Below are 13,867 nucleotides of genomic sequence, written 5' to 3' on the forward strand. Positions count from 1 at the left end.
ACATAAAATATATATATGAATTTTTCTATATTATATTACTATATTTTTACCTTTTTAATAGTTTTATATATAGAGATAAAACGATAATTTTATATAATAAAATTGTACCAGATGGAACAAATAATTACCATAACCGTAGTTTAAAATAATAAAAAAAATCCACGGATTTAGGTTTTATCACCCTACTTTTATTCCCCCATGTCTTATTTTGGAGTTGACAAACTTAAAAGTTCAAATGAAAATGCAAAATTACGAGAGGCGAGGACCAAAGTTGAAATCTTTAATTGAAAACATTGCCAAATTTTCAGGTTTATACAATTATTTTAAAATGAATAATTCTGATATTTGAATTTAAGATATTGTTTGTTTTAGGTTAAATATGATGGTAGCTCTCATGTTTGAATAAAATTTAATATTTAGTCATTATACTTTATAAAATTTAATTATTTTTTTTACTTTTCAATTTAAAAGCCTAGTTTAATTATTATCATCATTACTAGTTTTTTTTTGTCCCTTTCTATGATGATAGCCTAATAAAATTTTTAAATTGATAAATTTTGTTAGAAAATACTTATACTTTTAATGATTTAACTGAGATTTTAAATTAAAAATATTAACTTTTAAACTACAATTCACTAAATCTTATATTTTATCAAACTACATCTTTTAACTTAATCCAACTCATTAATTACTTTTTCCTCTTTCATCTCTTTTCTTTTATTTTTAGTCATATATTATTTCCTCAAACAAATAAAACTTTTCTTTTTTGGGAAAATGAAAAGGAAAAATATCTATTTAAAAGTGAATCATTTAATTACCCTCCTAATCTTTATACTCTTTGTATATTTAAAATTTATTTCCTCTACTTTTAATTACAATAATATATCTCTTTACTCTTTTAATTTAATAATTAAAGTTCAATCGGTAACATTCTCAAAAGATTTATGTGAAATTGGATCATGAGGTATTTTTGAAAAATAAAAAAATTTGGCAATCCTGTAAATTAAAAAAATTTCGATCATGTCATCAATATATAGTAATGTTATTTGAACTGGACCGGCCAGTTAGATTGGAATACCGGCTCGAAATGTGCTTTTGAATTGGTTAAATCGGAAATCGATACGAACCGGCTAAAAATCGTTTAAATTAGTGGTAGAATTGGAGATTTTTATTTCTAATAATTTTTTAATCAGATCGGTCAAACTGATAAATCAATGCCCTAACCAGTTCAATCATCAAATCGATTTAAAAAAGTTGTGAAAATCATGTAACCAAAATAAAATTATCAAATCTCACATTGTTTCTTTATAACATTTTTATTTACTTTTTTGTGTATGTAAGATTGAACAAAATTATTTATTTTTAAAGTGGTACATAATTTAATATAATCAAAATTTTTAACGATTAGGCTTTAATTATTAAATAAGAGATTTTTGAAGGTTTAAATATAAAATTGACTCTCGAACTATAAAATTTGTATCATTCTCCCCTTTTGAATATAATGAGACAAAATACAACTTTAGTATTTAAGTGAGAAAAAGGGAATAGTTTGATGGTAAATTTTTTTAGATTAAAAGTAAAGAGACTAAATTTGAGATATACAAAATGTGCAGGGACTGAGAAAAAATTGATGAAAGTGAAAGCATCCGCTGGCGGACATACATTTCCGAAACATAAACCTAAAAAACGCAGCGTTCAAAAAAAGTTTATTCTTTTTGTGCCGCGAAAGCAGTTGCGAAATTTCCAAAATCCTTTTTCCAATTCAATTCCTTTTTAACAACTCTTTCAAATCTGATATTAAGATCCAAATTACAGCGCCAGTAGCTGTAACGGTTAATTCCTTGCTCAAATTTTCTTCAATTTTCCTCCCCCCCCCCTTATTTTCTGGAAATTTCTTGGATTGTTTTAGTTTTAAGAAAAATCCGATCCTTTTATTGTGTTTTGAAATATTCCGGTTTTCAAATTCTGGGTTTTCAGGGTTCTTTTGAAAGCATGTATCCTTTAGGGTTTTTAAAAACCCTAGCCTCTCAAATCTGTTTCCATGGTTTTCTCTAAATGGGTATTGTGGTTTTAGGGTTTAAAGTTCGCAAATTTCATCAATGGGAGCTTTAGCAAGTAATCGTAAACGCTATGGTGATGAGTGCTTCAATTCCAATTTCTGTCACAAAAAGAAATCCCCATATTCAAATTCCCCAGAATTCCAACTTTCTAAAAAGCCCAGGCTTTCTTTGATGAATGAAAGCCCAGAAAAAGCAAATTTATCTTCCAACAGCACCGTCTTGAGAATCTCTCGTTACCCAGAAGCTAAGGTTTCTTTCCCTAGAGAAGTCCACGCCCCTGTCAGACGCCTTAAATTTGGGTTGTCAGCTTCAAAGCCTGGTCAGGATTCGGTTGAAAGCTATATGGGAAATTTTTTGAGTAGTAGATTAAGTGATGCTAGAAGGCAAGCATGGGGTGCTTTGAGGCACTTTAAGAAGGAAAAAGAAGTTATCTTTGTGGAGGATGATGAGGAGAAAGAAAAAGGGTTGGTTTCAGATGATGTTAGTGTTGAAGAAGTTGAGCTTATTGAGAAAGGAAAGAATAATGTGGAGGAAGAGAGGCATTTTCAGCCTTCATCTTCCTCTGCTGTTACTGAGTTGAATAATGGGAGTTTAAGAATGGAGAGTTCATTGGATATGTTATCATTAAGGGAGGTTTCTAATGGGTATGATTTAGAAGCTTATAGGAAGTTGATTGAGAGTGCAGAGAGGAGAAGTTCCAAGTTGAAAGATTTGGGTTTTCAAATTGAGTTGAACGAGAAGCGTATAGCTGGGCTTCAGGCATTGCGACCTGAGAAGAAACCGGAGGAGGAGCAACACGAGGTGAAATTCTATTGCTTGCCTTCTTTTAATTAAGCTGCATTGTTAGAATGATTGGCATTAATGTTATGTTGTTTTTGATTTATCGAATTCCAGGTGTTACCTACCGAACCTTTTATTCCTCTTACAGAAGAAGAGATGGCTTTGGTTTCTCGTGCGTTATCTGTGAAAAACTGGTATGTAATACTGCTTGTTAGTGTTTGATTATTTGCTAAGATGTCGCTTGTGCTATAACATCATTGTTTATGCTTGCTTTTGTAGGAGAAAGGTATTAGTCTCTCATGAAAACTCGAGCATTGATATTAGAGGAGAAATTTTGCAATGTCTGAAACCAGGCGCTTGGTTGAATGATGAGGTTGTTTTTCATTTCGATCATGATTATATCGTGTTGTATATCTTCAGAAAGTAACCACTGCAAGGATTTGTTAGTTTTTCCACATTCAATTAGGATCTACTGGAATTAAGTGTGCTGATAATCCGGTTTTAACACAAATCCAATTTCTCTTTTCTAGGTCATTAATCTGTATCTCGAATTACTGAAAGAACGGGAAAACAGGGAGCCGAAGAAGTTTCTGAAATGCCATTTCTGCAATACCTTCTTCTATAAAAAGGTAGTTGCTTGCTTCTACCTTCAGTTTTCCCATACTTTACTTTGCTTGTTCATGGAAGTCTTTGTAACTATCATTTTCTAAACTACTTTTTTCGTTTCTAAATTATGATGCTCAGTTAGTGAATCCGGAGAGTGGCTATAATTATAGAGCTGTCAAAAGATGGACTTCACAAAGGAAGCTGGGTTACTGCCTATTGGACTGTGATAAAGTAAGTATTTATCTTAACACTTTGAATCAATCATTTGTTTTGCATGATATATTTATTCTTCCTTGTATCGATTATTCCATTTTGCTCAGATATTTGTCCCCATACACAAAGACATACATTGGTGTTTGGCAGTTATCAATAAGAAAGATCAGAAGTTCCAATATCTTGATTCACTAAAAGGAAGAGATCCTCATGTGCTGAGAGCACTGGTATGATCTTTTTTTTCTCTTTAGATTTCATATTTTTTTAGATGCATTTAATTGATTGATCCAAAGGTCATTACGTAGTTTAAATGTTAGAAGATTCGGAATTTAAGATCCTGTTAGGTACTAGACTCATTTTTCCACTACTTTATGCTGTAAATCTTTCTTATCTTATTCACAATAATAGTTGCCTTGGCTTGAAGCCCACCGTTCCCACTCTTAACCTCTATAAGAAATATCGTCCTAAACAAAGTTCATATGATATTTTTTTGGCATTTCTGCTGAACTTGTTTAATATTGGTTGCAATGTGCCAGGCAAAGTACTTCGTTGAAGAAGTGAAGGACAAGAGTGGGAAGGACATTGATATAAGTTCTTGGGAACAAGAATTTGTTGAAGATCTTCCTGCACAGGAGAATGGGTGCGTATTCTAGTATCTGTTGTAATACACTTTAGGGAGCAGTACTCGAAGTACTTGTTCTTCATAAGCTTATTGCTTAAACAAAATAACTTATATTGTGTAGTAATTGATTGTGAGGTAGCTTTATAGGTATCTGAGTCTTTTTATACTAACTATTTATTGCAATTGGTTCCAAATATCTGGTGAATTCAATTATTAATTTGCACTGCTAGTTTCGTGGTGTCATATGCCTTTTGTGTTAGAATTTGAATTGTTCCCCCTAAACAATTTTCTCTTTGTACAGGTTTGATTGTGGCATGTTTATGTTAAAATATATCGACTTCTATAGCAGAGGCTTAAGTCTTTGTTTTGAGCAGGTAAATCCATGGAACAATTTTTTATCCTTGTAGTTCATGTTTTATTTTGATTTTTCTGTGATTTAACTCTAGTACTCAGGGCAGTAGTTGTTGGGATGTAAAATCTGTTGTCCATCTGCCTAAATATATGACAAAAGGCAGAAGTACATATTGGAGATATTCTCACATGCACATTCATTCATTTGAAACACGATATCTGGTTATATGTCTTTGAACTGAGTTGGAATTTTCCATGCTTATGTAGGAACACATGCCCTATTTTCGTTTAAGGACCGCCAAGGAAATTCTGAAACTGAAAGCTGATTGATCGGATGTGTATGCCGGCTTTCATCAACTACTTTCGAAGGCCATACTAGGAATTGAAATGGTGTGCAAAGAGATTGCTTCTTCTGATCTGATTTTTCGATATAAATACTGGACAAAGTATGGATATTTCGTACAAAAGGTGAAAGCAGTTAAATATAAAATGCCAGCCATGAGATTGCAGGGCAGCAGACCATTATGAAAAAAGGGTTGTGTTTGACTGGAAGTAATAGGTGTTTTTGTTTATATATTTTCCATATTAGTAACCATAAGAATGTCTCTTTCTTTTAACATCTTCATTTCTCTCTTTGTATATCAGTTCTGCCTGGTTTTTGTTGTGGCTTTTTAAGATTTTCCCATTCTTCTCTTCTTTTTATTGGTCTGTTGAAGAGTTATTTTGACCTTCTTTGGTAAAATGGAAGATGCTTTAATATGTTTCCTTGGGTGGGTTAGAATAAAAGGAAGTGGTAGTTGCTTTTGTGTTTATGGTCTCCAATGACAAAAATGAGATTACTAAAGGGTTTGTTGAGAATGATTGTGATGTAGTTCATTGTTTTGTGTTCAGTTTCGGATTCATCTCACCTTAGAATTTAAATCTTGAATCATTAGGGTTATCTCAAGTTTGAATCATTGAATCTAACGCAGTTGAAAATGAAATTGCATGATTTTATCATCAAGCTTAGGGCATTCAGTGATTAAGGTGGGGTGCAGAGATAACCAGGAGGTTTGCCTAAAGCTAGAACCAGTTCGTACGTAAATAGCTCAAAGATCCAGCGCTCTTGCATGAGTGAATGTAAATGTACTGGCCTTAGCGGGAAGCACTCGCTTGGCCAGGAGTAGACCAATGCCCCCAAAACCCCAAGTGTTTCTACGCAAGTTTATATATTTGCTGCCTAATATGCTTGTTCAAATTCTCTCTGATCTAGAACATGAGCTTAGGATTTTGTTTAAACTCGTCTATATTTGTAAATGGTTAATTCATGTTCATTTTAGGTATAGAAAATTTTAAATATATATTATTTTATATATTTTTGTTTATTAAAATTTTATATATATTTATCTTAATACTTTTAATGTTTACATTATAATACTATTATACCATAGATTTAGTTCTTATATGTTATAAATTGCATAACATATATAAAAATAACAATATAAAATATTTCAAACTTGAAAACGGGTTGAGTTCAAGCCTTGACTATTTAAACTCAAGTTCAACTTATATTTTAAGCAGATTTATTTTTTTATCCAAATATTTTTTTTAGGTTTAATATTTTTATCCGAAATCTTCCAAAAATCTTCCAAATTTTGAACAGGTTTTGAAATTTGAGTTTTAGACCTAGACGGGCCTGGCCATTAGGCATACAGATTTTATGGATAATCTAAATAAGTAAATTTTTTAAAAGAAATAAAGAAAAAAAAAAGAAAAACCTTAAATTCTCTCCGACTCACAGAATGGTTAAGATCAATCAATTTACATTACATTTAGAAATGTTTAAAACGTTAATTTTTCTTAAACTAGAACATTACATGAAGGAGGAGGTGCTTTTGAGGTGAGAAAGCAAAATATGCTTCCATGGGGAGGAATCAACCCAATATAAATGAAAAGAAATGAACAAAAAACCACTGTGTTCAATTTTTTTTCTTTCCTTGTGAAAACATTCCCTGTCACCATTAAACAACAGAATGTCAATTCCCAACATGAAAACATCAGATTCTTGTAACCAAATACAATTTCGAGAAGCCAACCATCATTCCAAGGGAGCCATTCAAATCCTTGTTGCCATTGTAGTACTAGTTAACATGTAACCCATGAACGTCCCAGATGTGTGCACTGCTGAATTTCCTCTCGAGACCCTAAAACAAGTTCCCCAGACATTGACGGCAAGAAACGAGTTCATTCGTTTATGAGAGAACCTCATCGGTTGATATCTGTATTTAAAATGTGTAAATGTCCACCAGGATGAACAGTACCGAAACAGTCTACATGCGAGGACATTACAGGTCTGGGTCTGATGCTGTGATGACAGGAGAGACCTGCGCTAACGAGGAACTCTCTTCCGACTCAATATCTCCTGCTCTTTCAGACGATGCTGGAACCTGGCGAGGCGAGCTTGAAGGCTCACCAGACCAGCAGCCTTGCGTGAAAGCACAAAGCTCAACTGGGTCACATAGTTGTCTATGAGGCTGCCCGGTTGGTCCACCTCTGCCAAAAGCTTCATTTCCTGTAATATAGATGCAAAACAAGAACAGTGGTTTAATTGGTGTGCAAGTATTTGAGATACAGAAGCAAAGCTTCATTTCCTCCAGCTTATTGACTCAGGTTTGGTATAACAAAATCTACTTACTTCACGAACAATCTCCATTGTATCCTCGATTTCTTTTCTGTGAGCTGCAATTAGAGCCTCTTCTTCCTGCAACAAACAAAAAGAATACATTGGATGAAGAAAATGCTTAAAGCCCCTAATAAAATAAAACACAACAAAACAAACCATATCGATGGTCTACCTCAAGTATTGCATTGATATTCCCATCGGTGGGAGGCTCAGGATTATATCGTCGACGTCCAACATCATTTGTGCTGTTGTGATTATTAGAATTTGACTGCATAGAGTTTTGAGTTGACAAATCAGATCCTCCTCCATCTTTCTTGGTCCGGTTCCCCATCTTCTCCGGTTTTTCTTCTCTAGTCACTTTTCTACGGGGTGGTGACACCTTCCGCACTTTCTCTTCCATATCAGCTGAGTTTTGAGAATTTGATGAGTAAACTCTTAGACTTCTAGAACCACCATAAGAATTATTTACTTCAATTTTTTCCCTATCTGTTGGGCCAGAAGCCATTCCACTTTCCTCCCTCCCAATGAAAGTTGAAGGCTGTTTGTCAAAATCAAAAGTATAAACATCTTTCTCTACAGGCCTTCGACCTGTATCAACAACTTCTACTTCTGGTTGTCTTTCATAAACATCTTCTACATCTGCAGTAGCTAACAGAGACAAGGATGAAACATCCCTGTTACTTGGTGGTAAAGAATTTACGGTCTGATCTTTTTTGGGATTACCACTTCTCGAACTCGAAAGACTTTTAACCCTGCTCATTTCAATAACAGTAATCTATATTTAGTCAACAAGAACACCATCACAATCTAGTGCATCAAAGGAAGTCCATTTTTTTGGAGGCTCAGTATAGAAACAAGAATACCTATCAGCATATCTTAGAGTATTGAGAGTGTGTTCACATGAACCTGCATTAGGAGAAATACATGAGATCATAACTGTCCTTGAATTGCCAACAAAAGAGTCACGGAGCACTTCGGTGAGTTTGCTCCCACGAAATGGTATATGAATCTGGTCATTGTCCAGAGCACGAATGCACTCCTTAAGAGCCAAAAGGCTTTTATTAATTTCAGCACCCTCAATCCTGAAAAGAATTCAAACCAGTTATATCAGAACAAGCCAAAAATAAACAAGGTGAAAGAAAAAAAAAATACATGTTAAACCAGATAAAAAACTGACAGACGAAGCAACCCATAAATAGACCTTTGAAATGGGTTTCTACACCATTCTTTTTCGACGGAAAGTTTCAAACATACCTAGTTTGCCGGTCATTGTCTGTAGTATCTGCACCTCTTTCACTGCCAGCAAGATCAATAAAAGAAATCTTTCCCACAACCTTCCCAGCTTTAGACTCATTCACATCATTGTTCCGCTTGGACTCCTTTATCTCAGGGTGCTTCTTGATGACAAGTTGTAAAATTGCATGTGACCTTGAAGATTCCTCGTTTGCACCAGTAGAGCCAGTGCTTCTAGCAGAGTTTCCCCTCTCAATGTATTCCTTCACAACTTGCACGTCTGACACCTCAAATTCTTGCAGTCCAACAATGCAGACTTGTTGTCTCCCATCTTCTCTCATACAAAGTTTCCTATTGAACATTTGGATTGTTCAATGATCTAATTATTATTAATACATATGCATCCACATTCCAGTGTATACCAGAGATACACAATGAAGAGAAAATCTGCGCTTGGCATAGGACACAAATTGTGCTTGTGCTAATAGAGTCAGACCAGCTGACATTTCAAAGTCATTACAGCACATCATAAATGAATCAGATATGTCTTGAAGAAAGGGGAAAAAGAAAAAAGAATAAAAAGGAAGATAAATCAGAACACACATACACGTAAGTAAGTAAGCAAGGAAAGAAAGGAAAGGGAAATACTTTCTATCACTCAGAAGGTCGAAGAGTTTTCCACCATATATCTCAAAATAGCTAAGCCACAATTTAAATCTCTGATTGCGGTAAATTGGCTGATGCAAGAATCTAACAAGGTCTTGTGCAGCTCTGAGAGGTAATGGTTGCATCGTGAACGTCTTACCACTACCTAAAATCACAAACATATACCATCAATTATTAGTGCAGAAAATAGCAACAATGCAGGACAACCATGAACTGGAAAGACAAGAAATGTGGAGCAAGAATAAGGACAAGGAAAATGAGAAAATGAACAATCATGCCTTAGGTTTATGTGATTTAGTTCAGAACAGAGTGCTTCTTCTCTTTTTCCAGCACTAGTTGTTCTCCTAGCAGTAATTCGTTAATCTAATCAAACCTTGTGATATCTAAATTCCAAAGCCTAATCATATGCATTAATTAAAGCATACAAAGTAGAATGCAAAAATATAGCACATGGCCCATTCAGGAAGATTGCAGAAACTATATGCACCTGTTTGCCCATATGCAAAACAAGTGGCTTTTGTTCGCTGGAAAATGATTGGAATAATTGGCTCAACAGTAGCATGATAAACCTGTACAAGTAAATAAGAGAAGAACTCAAACTTTTGCTCTAACAAATAATAAACAAAGAGAAGATGAACTTTGGTCATAGTAAACTCAACATTATTCAGAAACCATGTTAGACTGGCAACAAAGCAAAATAGCTCAACCGAGTACTACCTCGTCATTGTTAACATGCTCATCCAGAACAGCATCAAAACAGAACTCATGCTTCTCGACATACGCTGTCAAGTCCACCTTTAACATAACAATAAAAGCAGATATAAGAAAAAGAAAATAATATATCAAACAAGCACAAATAGTTCTAAAATATTCATCTCAGAAACATATAATGAGGTTGCAAGAACTTCTGTGGATAATAGACAAACCTTTAGCTTTGGTTCATGGACAGTTAAAGCATTCTCACTCACAGTTACTATATCATCCTCCTTTCGAGAAATCTCCTTCTTGTTTAATGGTCTTTTACGTACCTTATCCCACATGTAAGACAAAAATTAGCTTTCCAGGAAATCTAAAAAGCAAGGTAAATGCATCAACTGCAGCCACCCAGAAAAATAATCAAGCACAAAGGCAGTTTCAAAACTGGACAAATGTATAGTTTTTTAACCTTAGGAAGGACAGAAAGATGTCCTTATCTCCATAGAGGATGAGAAAGCATAGAGAAATGAAGCATTGACATACCACAACTTTAATCTTGGCAACATTATTTTCCCTTGTGCTGCTGATCTCTTTTTCATTGGCAGAAAATAATGAAGCAGAGGCATCTGCATCACTTTGCTCTTTTTGCTGCCAGTTAGTTGTCGCATTAAAGTCATTTTCAAATGCTTTGTTCACACCAGGTATGAATAGTGATGGCTCAAAAGGTTCTGAGGTAACATGCTGCAATTAAATCAAATCAATATTTATTTCCGGAGGAAAAAGAAACAACGCTAACCATCATGGTAGTTTCCTAGAATGCTAGAATCATACCTCAGACAGAAGCTCTGTATCATCCATAGCATGAAGATCCAAGAGCTCAGCTCCAAAATCCCCCCTGAACTCTGGAGAATAAAACCCATCAGATGCAGCAGGCCCTCCTGAATTTTGAGCAGTTGGTTTGTATGGCTCCAACCCAGATTCCCCATTAATATTGAGGTTCCTCATTAATTTGAATAGCCTCTGCTTCTCTTCTGTAGATTGTGCTCCATAACCCTTCAATAGTGCAATAGTAACTTCTCGTTATCTCAGAATGTGTAAATTGTAAAACCCGGTTAAACACATACAAGATTATATTACTAAAAAATTTATGTAAAAATCAAATGTGGTTTTGGTTGAAATGGTAAAATTAAGGTTTTAAATATCATGGTGTCTTGGGTTTTAAAGATCACATAAATAAAATAGCTATTTTATAGATTTTATATAAAAATATAACTCGTGACAACTCTTTCGTAAGAGTTTTTAAGTATAGATACAAATAGATAGAGTAACTGCCCGAGAAAACATTTAAAATACAAATATTTCATCAAAAGGGAATAAAAGCATAGTAGTCTGTACTATACTGGTACCTACCGTCGTCCTAAACCGGTACCGAATAGCCTATGTTCAGTTTCGGTTAAAATTCCGGTGTATTTAGGTCATTTTGGTGTATTTCTGCCAGTTCAGTCAATACCGGCTTGTACCAGCCCGTACCGATTGATACAAAATTTTAGCATTTAAACCAATTTTTAAAATTTTTCTCTTAACCATTTCATTTTCCAAAATTGCATTTAAAATGAAAAGTTATTAAATTGAATTATTCAACCTAATTAATAATTTTAAAACTTATATTTAGATATAAATATATTTATATGGATATAATTGAGATATATTTGCATGTTAATATAATACATAATTTATTCTCTAACCAAAATAAATATAATTTATGAAGAAACTAAAAATTAGACTACAAATATATATATGCCAGAAAATATTTAAAAACATTAATAAACCCAAAACAATACACCAAAACAAGCTGGTACCGGTACGTAGAAGTACCAAAACAAAAATGGTACACCCGTGGATAAAGATAAAGTACTGGCTACCTTGAATAAAAGCAAAGGGAAAAAAACCTCATGAGAAACAATACGAAAAAACATCAGAATGATCAATTAATCATGAACTCCAACTTTCTTAAAAAGCCCATCAACCTAATTGTCAATACTAAAAGCGAATTTCATAACTTCAAGCAAATGAAAAAGTACGCACCCCCATCCACTCGGCATGGAATATAAATGGCAAAAAGGACACATCAAGAACAATGTACAGATGTCAACAACATTTCCGTTGAAAACGCAAAGGCTATTTCACTAAATAATTCATTAAAATGAGTAAATTCACGGCAATTAAATATACAAATTAACCCAATTCAAATTGCATGAATCTGAATCGAGCAATGAAAAGTCAATAATCGAAAACAACAGAAGGTATAAATAAATATACGGAAATCAAAAGCAAAGCGTCCGTTACCTGCATGAGGAGATTGGGAAGGAGGCGTTGGTCGATACCAGTAGAAGCCAAGGGAGAAGCCAAATGCTGCAATCCAGCAGACTGCAACCGCCGAGCCATAACGGCATCACCAGCATCGCCGCCTGTGGGACCCGCATTGTGCAAGGACCCTACGCCGGCGTGATCGTAAAGCGCCGTCGCTGCAGCATTGCTTTGCTGCATCTGGCCACCAATGTGGCGCTGCGATCGCCTTTGAGGAGCCAATTTTAAGATCTATTTATCCACGCCAACTTCAAAAAAAAGGAACAAAAAAAAACTAAACTCCAAAATCAATTTTCAAAAACAATAAAAAAAAAAGATAAAAGAAATCAAAATATATGTGTATAGCTGAATTTTACTTACAATTTGGAGAAAATCCGAGTTCGAAGAAGAACATGAAAGTGAATTTCTTCCAAAATGAAAAGGCGAATTCCAATAATCCGTGAAATTATTTTTACCCTATCCAAGAAGAAAAAATTTCAAAATTCACGCATTCAAATCCTTTCGAAACATTAAAACAAACAGAAAATAAAATAAATTACCAAAGAAAGAGGGAACAATGAAGAGAGATTTTTCGGCGATTCGAGATCTACAGTCAGATCTGCATGAGAAACGAAATTATAAAAACTGAAACCCCATTTAATTTCAACGTACGGTGCCTCTTGTTTTTTATTCTTTATTATTTATTTCTTCTTTTTTCTTTCCCTTTCTGTGAAGATACATGAAAAACTGCGATGAAGAAAAGATAGAGCGCAAGTATTTTTTTTTTTTCAAATTTATTGAACGGCTATGTTGAATTTATTTGAATGACTTATATACCATTGTTACGGTTTGATTCTCTTCATGACAGAAATGCCCTTAACTGCTGGTTTTATTTATGCTTTTTTTTTCTGGTAAAATAATAACGTTTTATATAATTGGAAAAAATGAAGGCAATTTATAGAAAAAAAAACTTTTTTTTAAAAATTACCGAAATGGGTCCATTATTCAATTATTTACCGGAATGGTCTATTTTCCGAAAAATCGCGGCCACGTCAGCGCGATTTGCTAACGTGGCCACGACTTGCCCCGCGCGTGAACAGTGCTCCAACGGTAAAAAATTTGACCGTTGCCCCCCTAACGGTAAAAAAAAAACTATAAATACCCCCACCCTTTTTTTTCACAAACTAATCCTCTCTCAAATTTCCTCTCAATTTCCTTTAAAAATTCTCTTAAATCCATATTTAATTTCAATTTTCTCTCAAGCTCCTCTTAAGTTTCTCTTAACTCCCTTTTTTTAAATAATTTTAAAAATATTTTTTTAAAATTTTTTTAAACCGTAAAAATTTGTACGATTTCAGCAATGACCGGAGAATTGACTCGTCTTAATAAGCATCACATATCGATGAAACAAATGAAAATAGTAAGTATTAAATTTAATTTTTAAATATTATTTAAGAATTTTTTATTTATGCATTTTTAGATAATTATTAATTTTTTATTTGTTATAAAAGTCTGTAGATCGGGTATTGGAATGCAATATCCGGAATATGCATGCTCCTCCATCACCGTTGGTAGAGAACTACTTGCGAGAAGCGGGTTTTTGGCACGTGGCGACAGTAGGCCGGGGATGCA

General features: G+C 34.0%; 2 protein-coding genes across 3 annotated transcripts; one reads left to right on the top strand and one right to left on the bottom strand.

Annotated features, from left to right (window-relative positions):
• Nucleotides 1–1,666: 1,666 nt before the first annotated feature.
• On the top strand, nt 1,667–5,442 carry LOC105777363 (ubiquitin-like-specific protease ESD4). Its single transcript, XM_012600607.2, has 9 exons — nt 1,667–2,861; nt 2,955–3,034; nt 3,120–3,213; nt 3,371–3,469; nt 3,585–3,677; nt 3,767–3,886; nt 4,196–4,299; nt 4,583–4,655; nt 4,900–5,442. Exons 1-9 carry the CDS (start codon nt 2,100–2,102, stop codon nt 4,960–4,962), a joined length of 1,488 nt encoding a protein of 495 aa, XP_012456061.1. The 5' UTR covers nt 1,667–2,099; the 3' UTR covers nt 4,963–5,442.
• Nucleotides 5,443–6,390: 948 nt separating this feature from the next.
• Nucleotides 6,391–13,027, bottom strand: LOC105777398 (kinesin-like protein KIN-13A). 2 transcript variants are annotated; one of them, XM_012600652.2, is made up of 14 exons: nt 12,796–13,027; nt 12,617–12,712; nt 12,236–12,504; nt 10,721–10,942; nt 10,433–10,630; nt 10,120–10,221; nt 9,911–9,988; nt 9,681–9,762; nt 9,176–9,338; nt 8,549–8,878; nt 8,158–8,376; nt 7,467–8,046; nt 7,307–7,372; nt 6,391–7,183 (listed from the first exon to the last, which is right to left on the bottom strand). In XM_012600652.2, exons 3-14 carry the CDS (start codon nt 12,434–12,436, stop codon nt 7,001–7,003), a joined length of 2,424 nt encoding a protein of 807 aa, XP_012456106.1. In that variant the 5' UTR covers nt 12,437–12,504; nt 12,617–12,712; nt 12,796–13,027; the 3' UTR covers nt 6,391–7,000. The 2 variants fall into 2 exon arrangements, with proteins under 2 accessions (XP_012456106.1, XP_052478704.1); XM_052622744.1 differs by having other exon boundaries at nt 12,236–12,530.
• Nucleotides 13,028–13,867: the final 840 nt, after the last annotated feature.

The sequence above is a fragment of the Gossypium raimondii genome, chromosome 10, assembly GCF_025698545.1.
Source record: "Gossypium raimondii isolate GPD5lz chromosome 10, ASM2569854v1, whole genome shotgun sequence".
Classification (NCBI taxonomy): Eukaryota; Viridiplantae; Streptophyta; class Magnoliopsida; order Malvales; family Malvaceae; genus Gossypium; species Gossypium raimondii.

Coding starts and splice junctions, on each gene's coding strand:
- LOC105777363 (XM_012600607.2), top strand. CDS start 2,100: ATGGGAGCTTTAGCAAGTAATCGTAAACGCTATGGTGATGAGTGCTTC. Junction 3,035..3,119: donor GCGTTATCTGTGAAAAACTG/GTATGTAATACT, acceptor TTGCTTTTGTAG/GAGAAAGGTATTAGTCTCTC. Junction 4,300..4,582: donor CTTCCTGCACAGGAGAATGG/GTGCGTATTCTA, acceptor CTCTTTGTACAG/GTTTGATTGTGGCATGTTTA.
- LOC105777398 (XM_012600652.2), bottom strand. CDS start 12,436: ATGCAGCAAAGCAATGCTGCAGCGACGGCGCTTTACGATCACGCCGGC. Junction 10,631..10,720: donor ATACAGAGCTTCTGTCTGAG/GTATGATTCTAG, acceptor ATTTAATTGCAG/CATGTTACCTCAGAACCTTT. Junction 7,373..7,466: donor ATATCAATGCAATACTTGAG/GTAGACCATCGA, acceptor TGTTTGTTGCAG/GAAGAAGAGGCTCTAATTGC.